Source organism: Oncorhynchus nerka, linkage group LG25 (assembly GCF_034236695.1).
Source record: "Oncorhynchus nerka isolate Pitt River linkage group LG25, Oner_Uvic_2.0, whole genome shotgun sequence".
Taxonomy (NCBI): Eukaryota; Metazoa; Chordata; class Actinopteri; order Salmoniformes; family Salmonidae; genus Oncorhynchus; species Oncorhynchus nerka.
Window position 1 is genome coordinate 43479396 of NC_088420.1, and position 24192 is coordinate 43503587.

Here is a 24192-nt window from a genome sequence, read left to right on the forward strand (position 1 = left end):
CACATGCACAAACAGTGACTCAATGGCATCTTCCTTCCCTCCTTGCTAGTGTGTTTTCCCAGGGAGTGAGACAAGAATAGCACTAGCTGACTCTGTCAGTATTGTTCATATGAGAGCGTGGTGTGTTTGTGTAATTGCTCTGAACATGGATGCAACCCAGATAAAATAAAAGGAAGGACACAGACATTCTCTCTCACACACACACACATACATACACACACACGGAATAAAAAGGCACATAAGAATGGCGCGTGAGTCACTTCTGACTTATGAGTCACATCAAATCAAAGTTCATTGGTTGCTTACACAGTTTTGCAGATGTTATCGCAGGTGCAGAAAGATCTTATGTTTCTAGCGCCAACAGTGCAGCAATATCTACCGATAACAATACACACCAGTGGAGGCTCCTCAGAGGAGGAAGGAGAGGTCCATCCTCTCCATTTTAATTATTTATTTTATAGTGGAACATTAGTTACCCTTTTTAGATAAAACTATACTAAATATATTCATGTCACCAAATAATTTCTCAAAACACACTGTTTTATGAAGGTCTACAGTAGCCTCAGCAGCACTTTCTTGTGTAGCACCATGGTGTAGCCGGAGGACAGCTAGTTTCCATCCTCCTCTGGGTACATTGACTTCAATTCAAAACCTAGGGGGCTCATGATTCTCACCCCCTTCTGTAGATTACACAGTAATTATAACTTCCTAAGGACGTCCAACAACCTGTCAGAGCTCTTGCAGCATAGGCCCCCCGAATGGGGCAGCGGTCTATGGCACTGCAATGCTAGAGGCATCAGTACAGACCCTGGTTCGTTCCCAGGCTGTGTCACAACCGGCCGTGATCGGTAGTCCCATAGAGCGGCGCACAACTGGCCCAGCGTCATCCGGGTTAGTGGAGGATTTTTCCCGGGGGGGTAGGCCGTCATTGTAAATAAGAATTTGTTCTGAACTTACTTGCCTAATTAAATAAAAAAACTAATGAACTGGCATGTTGTCCACCCAATCAAAGGATCAGAGAATTAATCTAGTACTGAAAGCCTAAGCTACAGCTAGCTAGCAGTGCATAAAAGTATGGTGAGTTGTTGACCCAAAGCGAGAGAAAGACAATAGTTGAACAGTTTTGAACAAATGTATTTCTTCAAAAATGAAGAGAGAGAGCTAGCTATATATATATATATATATATTTTTTTTTTTCACTTTCACTTCATTTTGCTAGCGAATGCAGCTAGCTAGTTTAACATACTCAAACACCCAGCTCAAACAGAGAGGGATGCTGTGTTAGCTAGTTGGCTATGGAAATCCAACACTGGAGCTCTTCCAAGTCAAGGTAAGTTTTCGTTTTGATGAATTCATTGCAACCTGTGCCCACGGAACTGCGTACTGACTGTACACTGTACTGCACGATTGTTTGCGTGTGAGTAGGGGTGTATTCATTCTGCAGATTCTGTTGACGAATGATTCTTAAACGGAAGCAAACAGGAGGAAATGGGATAAATATACCTGCATTTCGCTAATAGAAACTCTTATTTGCAACTGTTAGACTGGTGATTAAAACTTAGATCAGATAGATGCAGGCAAGAGTGTGCAAGGTGGTAATCAATGTCACGGTCTCTCACTTTGATTACTCAAATTTCTCAAGACCTGTGCACCTACATTGTAAACTTTAATTTACAGGCTAGGTTGTAGTGAAAATGTGAGTGTCATCTAGTAGCCTAAACCTATCGATGTTACTTTGAGCTGGGTGAATGGAATATGCTGTAATAGAAATAAGGCTATGTTCATTAAAAAATATATTGTCCTCCCTCATCTTAAACGGCCCTGACCGCCACTGACACACACATCATCTAAAAGTTTAAAAAAAATGACAAGAAATGAAGACATATCAGAACAGAATATATGCATGTGAATAGTGTATGGACAGTTTAAGTTAAGACACTTACAAGTGAAGTCAGATTTATCCAAATAACTACTTGATTGTGTTCTGTTCATTGGGCACTGGTAATGCTCGAACATGGTGAGGTCATAGCATACATTGTCAAAAGACCATGGAGAAATGTGGTTGTTCATTTGCAGCATATCCATTTGGGCCTGTGAATGAATCTGCTACAATCTACAAGGCCAGTTTCCGAGTAGGCAGGCTACAGCTACACTTAGTCTCTGTGATGTCATTGTTCTTCCAGTGCAGTGGGATAATGCTCACTCAGGCTATGTTAGCGTAACTTATAGCACACTGCTGGAAGACTTCCACATCTCCACCCTCCCTCCTCTGCTCTCTTATCTGGGCCGCTCCTCCCTCCCTTTCTCCATCCCTCTCCTTCTGCTATAGATAGACTGGCCCTGTCAGGCAGAAGCTGGGTGCTTCCCTCTGCACCTCTCACTTCCTCTCCTCACAGCTGCTGACCGCTGCCCTCTGAGGTGTGGCGGGGATGCTATGTTTCATGTGGTGACTGATGTTTCTGTGGTGGTGGGATCCACAGTGGTCGTTTGGGGGATTGTGGCTTGTGTAAGGGGCGTGTATTCATGGTCCAGACACAACAGTTGTAGTATAGGCCTGAGTAATTACAGTGGTGTGTAACATACTGGGGATTGGGACTTCCTATCACAGGTCTAGTTAATGGGTGAGGGTCTACAGTCTGCTCTGAGTTTAGAGGGGAAGACTAAGAGAGAGGGTTTTGGCTAAAACTAGACAGACGGAGACTGGCCCCCATCTTGCCCTCTACGCCCTCGCGACTTTACTGTGACTGCCATAGTTTCTGGACATTTCCAGCCTACTAAGAGACCTCAGCACGGTATATCACTTACCCTGTGTGTGTGTGCTCCTGTAGGTTTGTACGCTCGAATGTGTGTCCATCCCTCATTGCCAGTTTACTGCCAGTCTATGGCTGTTGAGGTCCTGGCAGGGCTGGATTATGGATCCAAGCAGTCCGATAACTTATTCATGATGCTGGAAGAGCAGGCTGGCCTGTGAATCCATAAAGAAATACTCTTCTGCAGCACTCCCCCTCAGCCCTCCTGAAGCCTCTCATCTGCTGTCCTCTCTGCTCTGATCTAACCATACCCTGATGGACACTGAATGTGTGAGAGAGGGGGCTCTGTCACACACACACACACACACACACACACACACACTAGACACCCTTACCTGTCACCACCGGGAGCTGAACCACATCTCGCTCCTGGAGATAACCATAGACGTCACCCTCTAAATTTACTGGCACCTTCTTCCAAGTCTGTGTCATTCACTGAGGCTGTACCAGAACATTCTGAATCCATGGGGGTCAGTGAGTCCTCCCCCCCTCACTCCCCCCATGCAACCTCCTGTAGAGCCTCGGACCAGGCCACCTCCTGTCAGACAGATGTTGCGTAAAACACCTGGAACATCCTGAGGTTCTGCTGTTGTGGAACAGCAGTGGGAACCGGGTCAGGGATCAGTGGTCCTGGCCGGATGGCTCAGTGTGTCCTGGTGTCTGTCCAGAACCCCAATCCCCTCTCACTTCCCCAGGCCCATCTGTCTGTCAGGGGCTGTATACTGTACACCAGAGGGAGAGAGAGACAGGGAAGGGGAAAGCGGGAGCGATAAGTGGATGGGGGGGGGATAGGTAGTGGGAGATGAGATACGGGGGAAGCAGCACCATATCGTAGCAGGGTTGTTTGGAACTCAGCTCCCTCTGCTTCTAATCTGTTGCTTCCCTCTGGGGCTCTGCGCTGGACTCTGGCTGGACTGAATTTAGCTCATGGCCCAGAGAACACAAGAAAAGCACCAGGAGATAGATGGCTGCACTCAAACTAGTGAATGCCATTTGGCAGTTTGTGTGTGTATGCGTGTGCACTTTTAGAGTTCACAAGCACGTGTGTAGGAGTTTGTGCTTGTTTGTTGGGTGTGGTGTGTGTGTTTCTAATAGCAGGTTGACATCAGTTCCTCTCACAGACGGCTGCAGTGAGTTTGCTACAAATTAGGCCTAGGTGTGGACCTTCAATCACCATGTCTCCACTGTCACTAATGTTTGACACAGAGCAGATGTTGAGGAGGTCCACAGGGTTAAGCACACAGACTTAGAACACAAGACACTCCGGATCGAACCGCTGGACCACAGCCCGAATTGACATTTAATAGTCCTATTTCTCTCTGTCCAAGAATGTTGTTGATAATATCATGGGAAAGCTTGTTGAGCATTTTGGGATCCACAATGCAGGAGGGAAAGAAAGGGGGGAGACCGAGTGGGAAGAGAGACAGTTGAAGTAAATGGCTCCCCCTGTAAATAATGTCCATGGAGGGGTGATGTACTTCCAGAGATACATTAAACATGGGACATAAAACATGCATGTTAGCAGTGTAGGATTTAAAGCTGGTACTATAACAGAGGATCCCATTTCAAAGGAACTGTTTTTAGGGAGCCTGCACCATCTCATATAGACCTATGGCATTATGGGAGGAAGATAAGGGGCTTTCCCTCAGATCACAGATCATTCTGTAGATCTCCAAGATCATAGATGGAGGTCACAGATCGCATGCCAAAATGTCTGCCTAGTTGGTCTTTGCTTTGCTGTGTAAGTGTTGGTGCACATATCTTTGTTTGATGTTTGTGTATGTGTTTTTCAGTGCAAGTCTATGTGGGGAGAGTCATCTGTGTGTGTTTGTACTGGGCATAGCTGAGAAGTACTCGATGTCCCTGGTAGTGTGTTAACAAGAACCAGATTTCTCTGGTAGCAACTTCACTGTGCCTGGAGCAACACCACCACACCCAACCTACAGACTCCTGCTGGGTTCTAGCCCACAGCCACCCCACGAAGATGCAGGGCTTAGTGTCTCATTCCCCATTTAGGGGTTAATCATAACTACTACCTAGTGTGTTTTCACACATAGTTCTGAGCTATAGTTTGAATCAGAGTTTATTTGTTAGATTGTATTTTTTTTTTAAATTTTCCCATTTTGCTTTTACATTGTCAAACCACTACAATTCCTAAGCAAAACCACTTATCCATTCAAGTAATTTGTTAATTGGACACAAATGCTCACCTTAAATCCATCTATGATTATCATGAAGCATCACTTGTGTCCAAATCTTCATATTACTTTCGCTTTTGTCTTCCAACAACATGAAGGGAGGAATTTGCAATAGCCGCTCTAACTTCAACTTGAATAGGTTATATTCAGTAGTCTATAGCCCGTCTCCCCTAACCTGCATCGGATACACTCATCAATGCACTGCTACTCACAGAATGTCTGAGATATCAAGTTATGATGCTGCATGCATTTTATCAAAAGCTTGCAGTCAAACAACTAGTAATACTGGTTATTTTCCTGTGTTTGGTCTGGACTGCATTCTCACCTGCCGCTGAATCGGACCAAGATAACTCTTTTTGAGCAAACCACGGTGCTTTGTTTAGTGCGGTGCGTTGTTTAGGAACCAAACTAAAGGGGTAAACGCACCAGAGTTCTGAAAAAACGCTACAAACCAATTAAGTGTGAAAGGCCCCGTAGTCACATTTTCCCCGGTGTGTCGTTTACATCAATACATGACTAAGGGAAAATTCCTCATCCTTTTGAAGTTGTCTGTAGGCGAGCAGTGATGGCTTCGACAAATCTGTTGTTTACTTTTGTCACAGCCAGGAGGTAGCATGATTAGCCCCCCCAAATGATGTTAACAAAGCTGCATTGCAAGCCGTAACTTCCTAAGTGTCAATACTTGAGAAGAACCTGTCCATGTTTTATTTTCTGCAAGAACGTTATTTGTTGCAGTAATATCTGAATATGCTCTCATAGTTCCATCAAGCCACTGGTGAGTTTTGCAGCTTGTAATCAATCTGCATCTGAGTGCCCAACAGAAAAGGAAGCACACAATACTACTTTATTGTCCATGTTACAGCAAACAGACTGATGTGGGTGTGAGAATACATAAGGAAATAGTTCCAGTTTTGCGTAACAATATTCCTGTGACTATTACAGAGGTATGCATGCAAATAAAAAAAGGAACCAAACTTAGTTTGAAGTGTTTTTGAGGACATTTCAACTTGCAAGGCTGCTTTGCTAACATCGGTACCATGAATTACATGCATTTTTTCCCTGATGATTCTAATCATGCTAACCCCTGGCTGTGACAAAAGTTAACAACTGTTTATTGTGAATACGGTCACTACGGGCCTACAGACACAACTCAAGGTTGTGTGTGTAGGCCAAAGAGGAATTTGACCCCAAAATCTATTTTGTATGTGCTATCCCTTTTAAGAATACACAGCCAATAAACACACATGTTCCATCCCATCCCGCTTTGATGACACAAGCAAGCAAAGATGATGAAGGGGATCCCTTTAAAAGGGTCCATCTTTTGTTTTCTTTTTCTGATGAAGACTGCTCATATAAACAGCAGTAAAAACACTGAATGATGCCTCTATATCAGGATAAAGAGGCTTTTATTTACGTCTGTAAATAAGCCAGAGATGTTCTTTCATGTAAGACAGTTGTTTCGTGCGCCATGTGGGCGGCATGTGAAAGCACGGAGGCGAGGGTGCGGCCGCTCCCTCCCAGGCTCCCTCAGAGCGGTGTTGCCAGAGGTTGCCGGGAGGTCAGAACGTTTTTGTCGTTGTCTTACAGCATATATATCATGTCCATCTAAACAAACAAGCTAATTAGAATCATGATAAAGTGATCATTGTAAATAATTATTTTAAAGGCTCTCGTAAAAATGCATTTGTCAATCAGCTAGGCCAAGCTCGATTTTTGAGCCAGAGAACAGACACGAGTGTATATAGTACACTGGGGGCCTGCCTCGTTAAAATAAAAAGGCCCTGCTAAATTACAGAAGTTATTTCAGTCATCGCAGAGGCCGACCGAAGGCCTTTGATTATACTGGTCCTGGATCAGAATTCAAACTGATCTGGTTTAGTCAAAACCACACTAGCCTTGACTGAAACTGTAGTCTACTGAAAGGCATGGGAGTTGGAGGAGAGAAAGAAAATAATATAAAGCAGGGTTAGTGTTAATGGAGGTGTCAAGCCTGTGTTTAGGAATGGTGTCATCGAGTGGGTGGAGGAGAAACAGTAGATGCAGCAGAGAGTGTGGGAGTAAGTGCCTTTAGGACAGATTTACAAAGGTTAGGGCTTTATTTTCATTTGTATTTCTGCGACTCCTCACATCCTAACTCCTTGCCACCTCCTCTCTTGAATATTAAGATGGTGGTTACATGATAGTGCCAGGAGTTTTTCCCTTGCCACCTGACGATAAAAAATAATAATAATAAAAAACATTGAGCCTACCTACTGTAGTTATCTACATGTTTTTCCTGGTCAGGTCACATGGTTAGGAAAAACTCCTGGCCTTAGTTCTATGACTTGAACTGATTCACTCCGGTAGGCATTCCACTCATAAGCAAAGCAAAATATTAAAGTTGTGGAGACTGTACAGATGTGCTATCTTATTTTGATCACTCTGATGTCGCTGAGATTTTCCTGCTAAGTGCACAAAATACCAGCGACAGTGTGTGAAAACCTTGTGAAGACTTATAGAAAACGTTTGACCTCTGTCATTGCCAACAAAGGGTATATAACAAAGTATTGAGATAAACTTTTGTTATTGACCAAATACTTATATTTCACCATAATTTGCAAATAAATTCATTCAAAATCCTACAATGTGATTTTCTGGATTTTTTTTCTCTAATTTTGTTTGTCATAGTTGAAGTGTACCTATGATGAAAATTACAGGCCTCTCTGATCTTTTTAAGTGGGAGAACTTGCACAATTGGTGGCTGACTAAATACTTTTTTGCCCCACTGTATCTGAGTTGACTTGGAGAGGGTATTTTTCAACTGACGCTCCAGGGGTAGGCTTAACTAATAGAGGATCTTCTTCTTTGTGACTGAGTGTTGGGTTTACATCTGAGCATTGTATTCTATGGAGGGATACAGCAGACTGACAGACTTTTGGAAGGATTGAGTAGGAAAGGGGACTCAGAGCATCAACTCCAGCTGCTCCCTCTGTGTCCTGATGCCCCCCCCCCCCCCCACACACACATCTGTCCTGACTGGCTCAGGAGAGCTGCTGCAGATGTTGTTGACGGCCTATAAAGCAGGGAGGAAGTTCCAACCTCTCAAACTCCAAACGTTTATTTTTCCTATTCTTTTCTTTTTACACGTTAGATCTGAGAGGATATGAGTGATTCTATTGGGACTGATAGAAAACAGATTGGAGTGGTGCCTCTGATTTATTTGAGCGGTACCTCATAAAAGTGTTTGTATGTGCTTGTAGGTCTTTGTGTGCTTGTGGGTTGCAGTGAAACAGAGCTCTTTGACAAAACATGCATTCATGCACTTAGATAAATGTGCACACACACACTACCCAGTGCCAGAGACCTGGGTTACAACATAATTCATTATTTCAGATCAATTGCACAGTCAAACCTTAACCGTTGAAGACCGAAGGGTTGTGTACAAGTTAACAAAACAAATATGCTTTCTTTTGTTTTCTAACAACTGTCTTTTTGCCCAGTATCTTTTCATTATCCAATCGAAACCAGAATCATACGCAACCAAAAGTGCAGTTTGAATTGGGACAACAAAAAAAGAGGTTGGGCTGGGAAAAAGGTCCTTGTTTGCACAGTTGGTTATTGTGTTTCAATCTGGCCCTCTCTGGCTGTTTTTTGCATTAAGACGTATTTGTTGTTTGGTTCTCTGCCTTCTTGCGCCCGACGCTGTATTTCTTCAGTATCCTGTCTCCATTACTGTTGAAAGCATTATGGCATAAAGGACAAAAAAAAAGATAGATTTATCCACTTTTCTGTTCTTTTCAGAAGGTCATCGCAACTAGCAAACTCTGCTGAAGTGAATTTAAGCTGACTTGTTTGTTCGCTGTATTTTCTCCTCCAGCTCTCTTTTGGCATGGAGACAGCGTGGGCTGTTCTGAAGCAGCCTTCTAATTCTCCCTTACACACACATACACACATACATACATACATACATACATTCATTCATTCATTCATTCATTCATTGGGCACCGCTAGTATGTTACCGGTGTGGACAGACAATAAGAAATACTATTTAGGGGCTCCAATCCCACAAGCCGGAGGACAACAGTAACTAATGCACTTAAGAGCAGCCGAACTACCAGGTCCTATTCTCATTTATGTGGTTTCTCTCGCCAAGTTAGATTTTTCTTTCTATTGTGTGTTTTTTTTTCTGACAACTCACTGCAAGTGGATGTGATTTCGAACTTGCGTAATCCGTGTGAACTTGGGTCTAAAGCACAAATGAGGCTATTGGAAGCAGTGCAAGAGTTGCTTGCCTGTGTAAAAGTCAGAATATGGCACTGAATGGATTGCCCCCACCCCCCGGGGGGGCTGCGTGTGTCTGACTGTGTCCAAGTGTGAGATGGTGTGTAGTTTATGCCGTATCGCTAACAGATCTCTATCATGTGTTTGGGTTAATGTGGTTGATGTGTTTCCCGAGTGTCAGACCCATAATTTCATACTACAGTTTGAGTGTTTTTGATCAGAACACAGTCCCTCCCCTCCTGACCTTTTCCTACAATGTGTTCTGAGAAAAAGGTGAGGAGACCGGATTTGAGGAATCATGGAATGTCAAATTGGGAAAGAGATGAGCTCTTTTTGCAAACCAAGTAGTGGGACAGGAAGTGGTCCCTGGGAGACTTCCTGTATTCACTGTAGAGATCTCACACAATGTTCCAGAACTTTAAACGCCTCTGCTCTCTGTGTGCTCAGATCCTCACAGCTGAGAATGCTCTCATGAAGGGTTGAAGTCGCAACCTTTAATTGAATTGTACAAGAGTTAGTCAACCCTTGAATCCTCCGTCCTCCTTGATTGCACACGTACAGTGCATTCGGAAATTATTCAGATCGCTTGACTTTTTCCACCTTTTGTTCCGTTAGAGCCTTGTGCTAAAATGCTTTTAAACATTTAAAAAAAATCCCCTCATCAATCTACATATAATACAAAGCAAAAACAGATTTTTTGAAATGTGTGCACTTACTACAAATAAAAAAACTGAAATCACATTTACATAAGTATTCAGACCCTTTACTCAGTACTTTGTTGAAGCACCTTTGGCAACGATTACATTCTCGAGTCTTGGGTATGACGCTACAAGCTTTGCACACCTGTATTTGGGGAGTTTCAACGATTACAGTCTCGAGTCTTGGGTATGACGCTACAAGCTTTGCACACCTGTATTTGGGGAGTTTCTCCCATTCTTTTCTGCAGATCCTCTCAAGCTCTGTCAGGTTGGATAGGGAGCATCGCTGCAGTTATTTTCAGGTCTCTCCAGAAATGTTCAATCGGGTTCAAGTCCGGGCTCTGGCTGGAACACTCAAGGACATTCAGAGACTTGTCCCGAAGCCACTCCTGTGTTGTCTTGGCTGTGTGCTTAGGGTCGTTGTCCTGTTGGAAGGTGAACCTTCACCCTAGTCCGAGGTTCTGAACGCTCTGGAGCGGATTTTCATCAAAGATCTCTCTCTACTTTGCTCTGTTCATCTTTCCCTCAATCCTCACTAGTCTCCCAGTCCCTGTCACTGAAAAACATCCCCACAGCATGATCCTGCCACCACCATACTTCAGCATAGGGATGGTGCCAGGTTTTCTCCAGACGTGATGCTTGGCATTCAGTCAAAATGGTTCAGTCTTGGTTTCATCAGACCAGAGAATCTTGTTTCTCATGGTCTGAGAGTCCTTAAGGTGCCTTTTGGCAAACTCCAAGCAGGCTGTCATGTGCCTTTTACAGATGGAGTGGCTTCCGTCTGGCCACTCTACCATAAAGGCCTGATTGGTGGAGTGCTGCAGAGATGGTTGTCCTTGTGTAAGGTTCTCCCATCTCCACAGAGGACCTCTGGAGCTCTGTCAGAGTGACCAGTCGGTTCTTGGTCACCTCCCTCTCTGATTGCTCAGTTTGGCTGGGCGGCCAGCTCTAGGAAGAGTCTAGGTGGTTCCAAACTTCTTCCATTTAAGAATGATGGAGGCCACTGTGATCTTGGGGATCTTCAATGCTGCAGAAATGTTTTGGTACCCTTCCCCAGATCTGTGCCTTGACACAATCCTGTCTCGGAGCTCTACGGACACTTCCTTCGACCTCATGGCTTCGTTTTTGCTTTGACATGCACTGTCAACTGTGGGACCTTCTATAGACAGACAGGTGTGTGACTTTGCAAATCATGGACTCTACAATCAAGTTGTAGAAACATCTCAAGGATGATCAATGGAAACAGGATGCACCTGAGCTCAATTTTGAATCTCAAAGCAAAGAATCTGTATACTTTTAAATAATATATTTATGTTTAAAAAATATATACATTTGCAAAAATGTCTAACATGTCTTTGCTTTGTCATTATTGTGTGTAGATTGAGGATTTTTTTTCTTAGTTAATCCATTTTAGAATAAGGCTGTAACATAACATAAAGGGAATGGGTCTTAATATTTTCTGATGGCACTCTAAATATACTAGTAGACAGTCAAATGCTACACCTAACACACTTGGAATTTTGCTTTACCTAGAATCAGAATCAATTAATCATTATTCGCTAATCATTAAGTACCTGCCCTGCCTTGTTTACCTACACTGTTTCTCCCTAACGCATACCAGCTCCACCATTTTTACCCAATACCTACTTCCTTACTTACAGTGGGGCAAAAACGTATTTAGTCGGCCACCAATTGTGCAAGTTCTCCCACTTAAAAATGTCTTCCATTTCCTAATAATTGCTCCCACAGTTGATTTCTTCAAACCAAGCTGCTTACCTATTGCAAATTCAGTCTTCCCAGCCTGGTGCAGGTCTACAATTTTGTTTCTGGTGTCCTTTGACAGCTCTTTGGTCTTGGCCATAGTGGAGTTTGGAGTGTGACTGTTTGAGCTTGTGGACAGGTCAAATCAAATCAAATTTTATTTGTCACATACACATGGTTAGCAGATGTTAGTGCGAGTGTAGCGAAATGCTTGTGCTTCTAGTTCCGACAATGCAGTAATAACCAACAAGTAATCTAGCTAACAATTCCAAAACTACTACCTTATAGACACAAGTGTAAGTGGATAAAGAATATGTACATAAAGATATATGAATGAGTGCTGGTACAGAGCGGCATAGGCAAGATACAGTAGATGGTATTGAGTGCAGTATATACATATGAGATGAGTATGTAAACAAAGTGGCATAGTTAAATTGGCTAGTGATACATGTATTACATAAGGATGCAGTAGATGATATAGAGTACAGTATATACGTATGCATATGAGATGAATAATGTAGGGTATGTAAACATTATATTAGGAAGCATTGTTTAAAGTGGCTAGTGATATATTTTACATCATTTCCCATCAATTCCCATTATTAAAGTGGCTGGAGTTGAGTCAGTGTGTTGGCAGCAGCCACTCAATGTTAGTGGTGGCTGTTTAACAGTCTGATGGCCTTGAGATAGAAGCTGTTTTTCAGTCTCTCGGTCCCAGCTTTGATGCACCTGTACTGACCTCGCCTTCTGGATGATAGCGGGGTGAACAGGCAGTGGCTCGGGTGGTTGCTGTCCTTCCTGTGACATCGGGTGGTGTAGGTGTCCTGGAGGGCAGGTAGTTTGCCCCCGGTGATGTGTTGTGCAGACCTCACTACCCTCTGGAGAGCCTTACGGTTGTGGGCGGAGCAATTGCCGTACCAGGCGGTGATACAGCCCGACAGGATGCTCTCGATTGTGTATCTGTAGAAGTTTGTGAGTGCTTTTGGTGACGAGCCGAATTTCTTCAGCCTCCTGAGGTTGAAGAGGCGCTGCTGCGCCTTCTTCACGATGCTGTCTGTGTGGGTGGACCAATTCAGTTTGTCTGTGATGTGTACGCCGAGGAACTTAAAACTTACTACCCTCTCCACTACTGTTCCATCGATGTGGATAGGGGGGTGTTCCCTCTGCTGTTTCCTGAAGTCCACAATCATCTCCTTAGTTTTGTTGACGTTGAGTGTGAGGTTATTTTCCTGACACCACACTCCGAGGGCCCTCACCTCCTCCCTGTAGGCCGTCTCGTCGTTGTTGGTAATCAAGCCTACCACTGTTGTGTCGTCCGCAAACTTGATGATTGAGTTGGAGGCGTGCGTGTACACGCAGTCGTGGGTGAACAGGGAGTACACGAGAGGGCTCAGAACGCACCCTTGTGGGGCCCCAGTGTTGAGGATCAGCGGGGTGGAGATGTTGTGTTTTTTATACTGATAACAAGTTCAAACAGGTTCCATTAATACAGGTAACGAGTGGAGGACAGATGAGCCTCTTAAAGAAGAAGTTACAGGTCTGTGAGAGACAGAAATCTGGCTTGTTTTTAGGTGACCAAATACTTATTTTCCACCATAATTTGCAAATAAATTCATTAAAAATCCTACAATGTGATTTTCTGGATTTTTTTCCCTCATCTTCCCCCCCCCCCCCCCCCATATACCAGCTTAAGCATTTTAATTTAGTACCAACTACATTCCTAGCCTACTGTCATGACATTCCTGCTCCACCTGTATGTAACTGACTAGGGTTGAATGTGTGTATCCCTAATAAACCGATTAAGCCTAGTCTTTCTACAGGGTTCATATGAAGGATGGCCTATCTGTATTTATTTCACAGCCGTCTGTCTTTTTATGCAGAGCTGACTTGAACTTTTGATGTGCCGCAGATGCATATAACAGAATGTTTACAATCGATTTGTCTGTCTGTAATGGCCCTTGGTCAGTCTGTTTCGCTGTGATCAGTTAGTGTATACACAATCACTCAGACTACAATCTGCAGCCTTCAGTTTGTGTATGTTCAGTCAGATGACTCTCAGCAAGACCCCTCTCAGACCAAGGCTATGACCCTCTGTAAGTGGTCAGTGTGTGTACGGACCCCTTGTCAAGCATTTCGCTACACCTGCAATAACATCTGCTAAACGTGTATGTGACCAATAACATTTGATTTGAATCACACACACCCTGTTAGTGTGTGCGTGTATATTACAATACCACAGAGCAGTGCCACTGGAGCAGATTTGGGGGGTTAAGAGCCTTGCTCAAGGGCAAAATGGTAGTAGGTAGGATATAGGATATTAGACCCAGCAACCCTCCAGCTGCTGGCTCACTCCTGCAGGATTCCTCTGTCAGCCCTGGGATTTGAACCGTCAACTCTCTGATTAATGGCCCGTCTCTCAAGGCTACCGTCACCCCAAATCAGCCGGTCTCTAGTTCACTATGTCTATCTAATTTTGTGGCACTGATCTGGCTAGCGTAGCCTTCCTTTTCATCTAATAGCTCCCATCAGGCTGGCTGGGAATGGTGTGTTCTGGCTGCATCAGACATTGTGGTGAAGTGAAAAAATCTGTCTAAATCTCCTGGAGCCTATCCTCCCCCCAGAGCCCGGTGGGTTAACACGACTCACAAAACACATTACAGAGTCAGCGACTTCAAAGTGAAGGTCGGGGTTTGGTTGGGGGTGGAAGGGGGCGGGTTGGTAGGGCAAGTGGGTCACATACAGCATCTGTAATTGGGGTTTTTAAGGTTTTGTTTTTTTCTCCAGATTCTGATTCATCCCCAAATTGGGAATGTCTGTTAGGCCTGCACCCAGCTGCTCTACTCTACTAGCATGGGAGTAAGTCAGACTGGGTTAGAGCTGGAGACGGCATCAAATACCAGAGAAGCTTCACATCATGCAAGAGGTAGAGAGAGACGGAGCATGTTGTAGTGTAGAGTATTAAATGCAAGCGAGAGCCAATGGTTTTATTTACACACACACACACACAGCTGTCTTACTATACCTGTGAGGACTTTTTGGGGACCAACAGTTGATTCGCATTCAAAATCCTATTTGCCTTAACTCCTAATTCTAACCCTAAACCTAACCCCTACGCCTTAAATGGCTTTTTCCCATTTTAGGACCGGCCAAATGTCCTCACTTGTTCGAATTCTCCTTGGTTTACTATTCTTGTGAGGATTTCTGGTCTTCACAAGTATACTATCAAACACACACACAGCTCACTTAATATTTCCCTCAATCAGTCTTGCTGGGTCAGATGTATGTTAGCTTTGCATGTCTGTTTGCACATTCAACAACTTATTACAGTTGGCCTACTGTATGTTATCCAATTAGGTCTAGAAGTCATAACTCTAAACCTATAGCCCCGGTTTCCTATAGTGTGTGTGAATGTAAATCTACAGGAATACCCCACACCATGTTTCAGCTGCCCCATCGTGCTCTATTATTAATGAGTGTGTTAAAAAACGAGCTCTGGCACAGCTTGGCTGTAGTTCAACACAACAGGGTATAGGGGTTTCCCCTTTCTCTCCTCTTCTGTGTGTTTTATCTTTCCCCTTTTCTCTCGCTGTCTCTCTCTCCTCTTCTGTGTGTTTTATCTTTCTCCTTTTCTCTCGCTCTCTCTCTCCTCTTCTGTGTGTTTTATCTTTCTCCTTTTCTCTCGCTGTCTCTTCTGTTTTTTATTTTTCCTCCTTTTCTCTCGCTCTCTCTCTCCTCTTGTGTGTTTTATCTTTCTCCTTTTCTCTCGCTGTCTCTCTCTCCTCTTCTGTGTGTTTTATCTTTCTCATTTTCTCTCGCTGTCTCTCTCTCCTCTTCTCTGTGTTTTATCTTTCTCCTTTTCTCTCGCTGTCTCTCTCTCCTCTTCTGTGTGTTTTTTCTTTCTCCTTTTCTCTCGCTGTCTCTCTCTCCTCTTCTGTGTGTTTTATCTTTCTCCTTTTCTCTTGCTGTCTCTCTCTCCTCTTCTGTGTGTTTTATCTTTCTCCTTTTCTCTCGCTGTCTCTCTCTCCTCTTCTGTGTGTTTTATCTTTCTCCTTTTCTCTCGCTGTCTCTCTCTCCTCTTCTGTGTGTTTTATCTTTCTCCTTTTCTCTCGCTGTCTCTCTCTCCTCTTCTGTGTGTTTTATCTTTCTCCTTTTCTCTCGCTGTCTCTCTCTCCATGGCGGCTGTGCATGGGAAACAAAACACTTTTTCAAATGGTAGGGCTCTTATTGGCTGATCTGTCTTTAAGCATTCCCTATTGGTCCCCTGCATCCTCCGAGACTTGTTTGCTAGATTTTCCCTAAAGAAGGAGCGTTCTCTCCTTCTAGTGTTTGTGTGTGGCGCTAGTCTGTGCTTGTTACACCCTGATAGTTGTGACTAATAAAATAATGTAAACACACATTGGAGCATAAATGTCTTTCTGCTGTTTGTTTTAATTGGCCTCTATTCAGGGAAGTGTAGCCAGCCAGTTAGTTACAGAGCAGACCCAGGTCCTGGCAGTAAACTCTTGATTCAGAGCATTAGCTAACTGGCAGAAGCAGCTAACACTGTCTGCATCTGAAATGGCACTCTATTCTCTATATAGTGCACTTCTTCTGACCTGAGCCCTGGTCAAAAGCAGTGCACTATGAACCCTGGTCAAAATCAGTGCACTATGGAAGGAATAGGGTGCCATTTTGGGTGATGCTAAGCAGACCTCTTCTGAGGATCGTGTGTGTTGAAGTTTGACACAGACACATTGGTTGACCCTTGCACAAGCACTCACCACAGACAAAATTGTTATTGTAATTATAGTAACAATAGTTTTGTGATTCATTTAAGCAAATTAATTGTGATAAAGGTTTCCTCTATTTTTTTCAATTACATTTTATATTAATATCTCCCCTTTCGCTCCCCTCTTCCTCCCTCTTTTTCTTGTACTTTTTCTCTCCCTCACATTCTATCCCACCTCCCCTCTTTCTCTCACGTTCTCCCTCCCCCTGGTCAGGTGCTGCGTGGGGCCCAGCTGATAGCAGTGGCGTCAGCTGACGGAGGGGCCACAACAGTGGAGGGCTCCCCCCTACAGGCCAGTGACATCCAGGTGCAGTACGTCCAACTGGCCTCCGTCAACGAGCACACCGCTACTGTACAGGTGAGGAACGCACACAAACACCCGGAGACAGACAGACACACGTCCTTAGATGAACTGGCCATTGAGTCCGGTGGGCCTGACAGCAGCATTTCTGACCTTCTCTTTTGCATCTTAGCATCGGTTCCAAGTTCCTGTTGCTCAAACTCCTGAGGTACACCTTTTACATTTACACACATCCAGTAAAGTAGACTGCAAAGGTACATTAGAGGTCTGTGCGGGACTGATTTCCTCATCACTCTGCCGCAGCTTTTCATACTGTAACCGCCCGGTCCCACTGGCTTTTTGTCGGGATTCCTACCCGCTCCCTCAAGAACTGGTCCCGAACCCAACCGCAGTCCCACAAATGTTATTTTAGGTGTATGTGGCGCAGATCACTTGACCGCCATGATCCCAGCTATTTTGCATTCAGTAGGCAATATCAAAATGTGTAAAAAATAACCCAAGAAATCGGTTAAATTACCAGAGTTTCTCATGTGGCCCATTATTTATATTAGGCTATCAGTATTACTGGGCTACGTCAGCGAATAGGCTGAACTTAGTTTGAAAGAGAGACAGAATTGGCTCGAGCATGGACACTTGCACTTTCTCTTGAGCTATGTGTTGCATAATAACCTACCTTAATAGGAGCAGAACGCTTGGAGGCAGAGATAAATATGAGTGATCAATATTTATTTCCAGACAATGTGGTAGGCTTAAACTATAGCTTAATCATATTTAGGAAGTACATTTCCTTCATTTCCTTGCATATAGCCTACTCTATTTAATAGAGACCACACGCGCAGCTGATCTCGCAATCCCAACTAGGAGAGGTAGGCTACTTAACTTGAGGCAGCAACAATGATGGGAGCGGATACATGCACTTTCTTTTCCATTTTGCATAGCCTATAGCCTAACTTCTAGGAGCGGGACGATTTACAGGAAGAGACAAATACATGGGTTATCAATATTCATTGAAAAGGAAAAGACGCATCATTGTGCCTTTTTCAATGATGATCAAATGTTTTGGTTGCACCTTGACTCACATTGGTTGAGTGCCCTCCACTTCTTTCCATTATCAATATTTATTTACAGACACTGTAGTAAACTCTAACCTAGTCATGATGGTGGCATCACAGGTCTCTGGAGGGGGGTGGATTAGTGTAAGGTATTGTGGAGGTGAGGGAGAAATTGATGGAGAGGATATGGATGAAGTAGGTATTTGCAGATGATGTTAGAGTAGGTGGTTGAATGGGTGTTGTGTGTAGGGGTGTTAAAGCTGGGACATTGGGGGTAGGTGAGGTGGGGGAGGAGTATAGAGGGTTGGGTTCTAAATATACCTGAGTGGTTAAGAGCTCACACAGACATTCAGTCTCTCACACCCCCTTTAAATGACTCACACCATCTTGTGCAATATCCCAGTAAAACTATGTGGTGCGATGCTCTCCCTCCTTATAATTAGTGACATGTTGAAATCAAAGTGCCAGTGTCATAATTAGCAATGTCACCAAACTGCTTGCGACACTCCGCTTTTCTCCCTATTGTCATGCTTCCATTCAAAGCGAATGCCCTTCTCCTTTAAGTCCTAGAGTTGGTGTTTTAATTTAACAATGTAAAATGCACAGATGCAGCTTCAGAAAGAGGAAAGTAATAATTACTAGATTAGCTTTGAATCCCTTGATGGTTGAGTTCAGAGAATGGGAGCCATGTGTTGAAAGCAGTAAGGGTGCACAGGCACCCACAGCAGTCCCTCCTTTTATGTGGTCAACTTGGCAAGGCCAGAAACACAACAAAAGAACGAGACCTTCGCTTAGTTTTTCACTCTTGTTTTTTTTTCGAAAACCATGTTGAATGCCACATGTCCTCCGTAATGCTTGGTTTGCTCACTTCCCCAAAAGTCAAGTTTTATATGGATATCTCTGATTCGTCCCATCACCGATTCGTCCCTGCGTGACATTATAAAAAGAGGACCCGAAAAAAGCTTGGCACTTTTAAGTGATTTGTTTGGCTGTTTGTAGAAATGCCAGTCCTGCTCGGAGTTGGAGTAATTTGAGTCTCCTTGTTAATTTGGACCGATGTGATTGTATACCTATGCATACACAGAATGTCCTGCCCACCACCTATCACTTTTTTTGGGCGACTAGCTGAATGAGGCATGGCATCCTCCGTCATACCTGGTCTCTCTTTGTCGGTTGTGTAATTTGTCCCACCCATCCCCCATTCCCCTCTTGGAACCATAGACATCCTAAATTAATGAATTTCTGTCCCTCACTTCCACCAGGCTTGTGTTTGTGATGTTTCTATAGGTGTATACATGATTGCCACTCCATACATTGTGTTTAGCTGCGGTCTGGGTTCTCAGCAATCAGACCGTTGTTTGTGTACATTTTTGTGAATGGGCTTTATTTGTTCTAATGGTTGATTGTACACAGACAGCTTGACAGAAATCAACAAAGTTGACCGGACCCTGATCAATCTCCAATTTCCTGTTCCCAAGAGATGAAATTAAGCCTCTTGGGTTAACCAAGGGCATATGAACCGGGCAGGGGAGAGAATACAACTGTTGAACAGCCACCACATTCTGTTCTGTTAGGCTATTCAAAGAGAGACTACTCCATTGTCATTTAACAAGGTTTTAGAGGCCCACTCCTTATTTTGAAATTCAACAAAACGGTGGCCACCAAACCTCCACCTTGTTTGCTATAAAGCTGAGGGATTGGGGTTTGAGAAATGTAGGCTAACATTCAAATTCATATCAAAACGTCTGTAAATGTCAGAGTGGGCCTTTTAAACATTAAGCAAATCAATCACAGTGGACTTGTGAGATGTACACTCAAGGCCAATACTGACCGTTGGGTTGCCGCCCTTTCCAGTTCTAAGGTCAGGGAAAGGTCACTACATTTTCCCCTCCCTGAAATGTGTCGAACTGTTTTCCCAAACATATGGTAGCATTTATAACTAAGCTCTTGAAAAATTACTTCAGCTTTTTATTTATTTATCTTTTACATTTTTTCTCCCTCTTTATTTAATAGTTTCCATTACACAAGCTAGATCAAATAAAGTACACAAGCTAGATCAAATAAAGTACACAAGCTAGATTCAAATAAGATATTTCCGAACAGGAAGGCCTGTTTGGCCTCGTGACAGATTATGCTATGTTTTTTTACATTTAGCCTTGTGACGGTTTAGACACTGGTCAGGTCTAAAGCTGGCCCTATTACACCCTAACAGGGTCTGGTCCTGGGCGGGGTACGGTGCCAGAGACTGTGCCAGAGATGCCTGTTATAACCAGATGAAAAACAATTGCGGAGATGAATAAGAATACTTTTTTTTAGTTTGACACCTGGGTCATACTCATTAGGCACCAAATGGAAGAAAGCTGACTGAAACAGGGAGGGACTACCAGGACTTGCTCAATAACAACCTCTTGTTTTATATTTCTGTTGAAAAACACGTTTAAATGGTTTCCTATGGTGTGCTCTAATGGATACGATCCTGGGATATGCTTGGGAGGTGGTACAACTTACTATTAGAGATGTGTTTGGTTGGATGCTGTAGCTAGGTGGTTTCATAGTTTAAGCTGTGAGCTTTCTGTTGCAGGGCTGATTTCATGGCTGTTACTTATGTTGATGTCATGAGAGTTTGGTTTAATCTAGTGAAATTTTTTCAGTGTGGATATAATACTGTTGTCCAGATCAGACACCAGCTGGTATCAACTCACCTTTGTCTTGTGTTGGCTAGTCTGGTGCACCAGAAACGTCTTCTGTGCGCAATAGCTTGGGTAACTTTGGGATCAGTGGAGGCTTCTCAGAGGAGGAAGGGGAGGACCATCCTCAGTGAATTTCATATACAAATATGCTAAATATCTCATGTCATCAAATAATTGATTAAAACACACAATTTTGCAATTAAGGTCTACAGTAGCCACAACAGCATGTTGTAGGGTTGCACCATGGTGTAGCTAGAGGACAGCTAGCTTCTAATCAAATCTAAGTTTATTTGTCACATGCGCCGAATACAACAGGTATAGATAGACCTTACAGTGAAATGCTTACTTACAGGCTCTAACCAACAGTGCAATAAATACAATTTTAAAAAAGGTATTCGGTGAACAATAGGTAAGTAAAGAAATAAAAACAACAGTAAAAAGACAGTGAAAATTAACAGCAGCGAGGCTATATACAGTAATGAGGCTATATACAGGCACCGGTTAGTCGGGCTGATTGAGGTAGTATGTACATGTACAGTGGGGCAAAAAATTATTTAGTCAGCCACCAATTGTGCAAGTTCTCCCACTTAAGAAGATGAGAGAGAACTGTAATTTTCAGCATAGGTACACTTCAACTATGACAGACAAAATGAGAGAGAAAAAATCCAGAAAATCTCATTGTAGGATTTTTAATGAATTTATTTGCAAATTATGGTGGAAAATAAGCATTTGGTCACCTACAAACAAGCAAGATTTCTGGCTCTCACAGACCTGTAACTTCTTCTTTAAGAGGCTCCTCTGTCCTCCACTCGTTACCTGTATTAATGGAACCTGTTTGAACTTGTTATCAGTATAAAAGACACCTGTCCACAACCTCAAACACTCCACTATGGCCAAGACCAAAGATCTGTCAAAGGACACCAGAAACAAAATTGTAGACCTGCACCAGGCTGGGAAGACTGAATCTGAAAGAAAGTTGAAGAAATCAACTGTGGGAGCAATTATTAGGAAATGGAAGACATACAGGACCACTGATAATCTCCCTCGATCTGGGGCTCCACGCAAGATCTCACCCCGTGGGGTCAAAATGATCACAAGAGCGGTGAGCAAAAATCCCAGAACCACACGGGGGACCTAGTGAATGACCTGCAGAGGAGCTGGGACCAAAGTAACAAAGCCTACCATCAGTAACACACTACGCTGCCAGGGACTCAAATCCTGCAGTGCCAGATGTGTCCCCCTGCCTAAGCCAGTACATGTCCAGGCCTGTCTGAAGTTTGCTAGAGAGCATTTGGATGATCCAGAAGAAGATTGGGAGAATGTCATATGGTCAGATGTAACCAAAATAGAACTTTTTGGTAAAAACTCAACTCGTCCTGTTTGGAGGACAAAGAATGCTGAGTTGCATCCAAAGAACACCATACCTACTGTGAAGCATGGGGGTGGAAACATCATGCTTTGGGGCTGTTTTTCTGCAAAGGGACCAGGACGACTGATCCGTGTAAAGGAAAGAATGAATGGGGCCATGTATCGTGAGATTTTGAGTGAAAACCTCCTTCCATCAGCAAGGGCATTGAAGATGAAACGTGGCTGGGTCTTTCAGCATGACAATGATCCCAAACACACCGCCTGGGCAACGAAGGAGTGGCTTCATAAGAAGCATTTCAAGGTCCTGGAGTGGCCTAGCCAGTCTCCAGATCTCAACCCCATAGAAAATCTTTGGAGGGAGTTGAAAGTCTGTGTTGCCCAGCAACAGCCCCAAAACATCACTGCTCTAGAGGAGATCTGCATGGAGGAATGGGCCAAAATACCAGCAAGTGTGTGAAAACCCTGTGAAGACTTACAGAAACGTTTGACCTCTGTCATTGCCAACAAAGGGTATATAACAAAGTATTGAGAAACTTTTGTCATTGACCAAATACTTATATTCCACCATAATTTGCAAATAAATTCATTAAAAATCCTACAATGTGATTTTCTGGATTTTTTTCTCTCATTTTGTCTCATAGTTGAAGTGTACCTATGATGAAAATTACAGGCCTCTCTCATCTTTTTAAGTGGGAGAATATGCACAGTTAGTGGCTGACTAAATACTTTTTTGCCCCACTGTAGATGTGGTTAAAGTGACACTGCATATATGATAAGCAGAGAGTAGCAGTAGCATAAACGAAGGGATGGCGGGTGGAGGGTGGCGGGACACAATGCAGATACCTCTGTTAGCCAATGTGCGGGGGAACTGGTGGTCGGGCTAATTGAGGTAGTATGTACATGAATGTATAGTTAGTGACTATGCATATATGATAAACAGAGAGTAGCAGCAGCGTAAAAGAGGGGTTGGGGGGGCACACAATGCAAATAGTTTGGGTAGCCATTTGATTACCTGTTCAGGAGTCTTATGGCTTGGGGGTAAAAACTATTAAGAAGCCTTTTTGTCCTAGACTTGGCACTCCCGTACCGCTTGCCATGTGGTAGTAGAGAGAACAGTCTATGATTGGTGGCTGGGGTCTTTGACAATTTTTAGGGCCTTCCTCTGATATCGCCTGGTACAGAGGTCCTGGATGGCAGGCAGCTTAGTCCCAGTGATGTACTGGGCCATACGCACTTCCCTCTGTAGGGTGATTAGTTTAATCACGTAAATATAATTAACTAGGAAGTCGGGGCTCCGAGGAAAATATTCAGATTACAAAGTTATAATTCTCCTAATATAAATTTCAGATATTTTAATATCTGATCAATTAGTCTTCTAATTAATGAATTATTCTTTACCTCACGTTAGTCTCATTCCAAACGTCTTAAATTGTTGGTTTCTGAACGAACAGTCTTCACTATGAATCATCCATACATCAATTGTCTCAATCATTTATTTATTAACTAACAAAATAATCACAGAAATGCATAAACAAACAAACAAAGTAGATATAGTTCCAAAGAAATGATAGGGGATGTGCCCTAGTGGGCTAAACCGGTATGGCGTGAAATACAAAAGACACCACACAGTTGATAATTCTAACAATTGAAATGCTAATCCTTTGCACATGAACGCTCACTCATTCGGGAATAATTGCAATCAATATATTTACGCTCAGTGTGTCGTCGTGATCTCTGTTGGAATTGTCCTTTTCTGTTGGAGAGTTCATCCGAGATTCTCTCTGCGTCCCTGGAGTCTTTGGTTAGAATGGATATTTCAGAGTAACATACAGAAATGTTCTTATAGATCGATGTTTCAGCGGTTGTCGGTCTTCGCGTTCAATGGTACAGAATTCCTAGCTGCAAACTAGTAATTAGTATCAAAGATTTGCTCTTATTCTGTCGGTATCGATAGTCTCAGAGTTTAACCAAGTGGTATGTTTAAAAGATTCAGCAACCATTACAACCTTAGCTCCCTCGATGGTTGAGGTAAGCATGGTCTCTACTCAAACCTTAGCTCCCTCTGTGATCGAGGTACTGGTCTACTGGGAAATTCCCAAGGTGGTGGTTATATCCAGAACCCAAGGAAAGGGCTGTCCCATGATGACAGATCAATGTCTGTGCTCATGGGGCGGGCCTATGACTTAGTTAAACTCCAAAGGGAATTGGAGTTTCCTTCATTAAACAGTTTAAAATCACATTACATAATTTCACAAATAGTTTAATCTTTACTCATTCATGTTGTAC

The 24192-nt window shown here is 43.3% G+C and overlaps 1 protein-coding gene across 2 annotated transcripts in view; it reads left to right on the plus strand.

Moving 5' to 3' along the window:
* LOC115109541 (protein BANP-like) overlaps window positions 1-24192 on the plus strand; it is a 68660-nt gene that overhangs the window by 34758 nt on the left and 9710 nt on the right. For both annotated transcript variants that reach the window (XM_065009799.1, XM_029634536.2), the window contains exon 12: window positions 16710-16853. In XM_065009799.1, the coding sequence (XP_064865871.1) occupies window positions 16710-16853 (144 nt within the window). The remainder of the gene's footprint in view (window positions 1-16709; window positions 16854-24192) is intronic.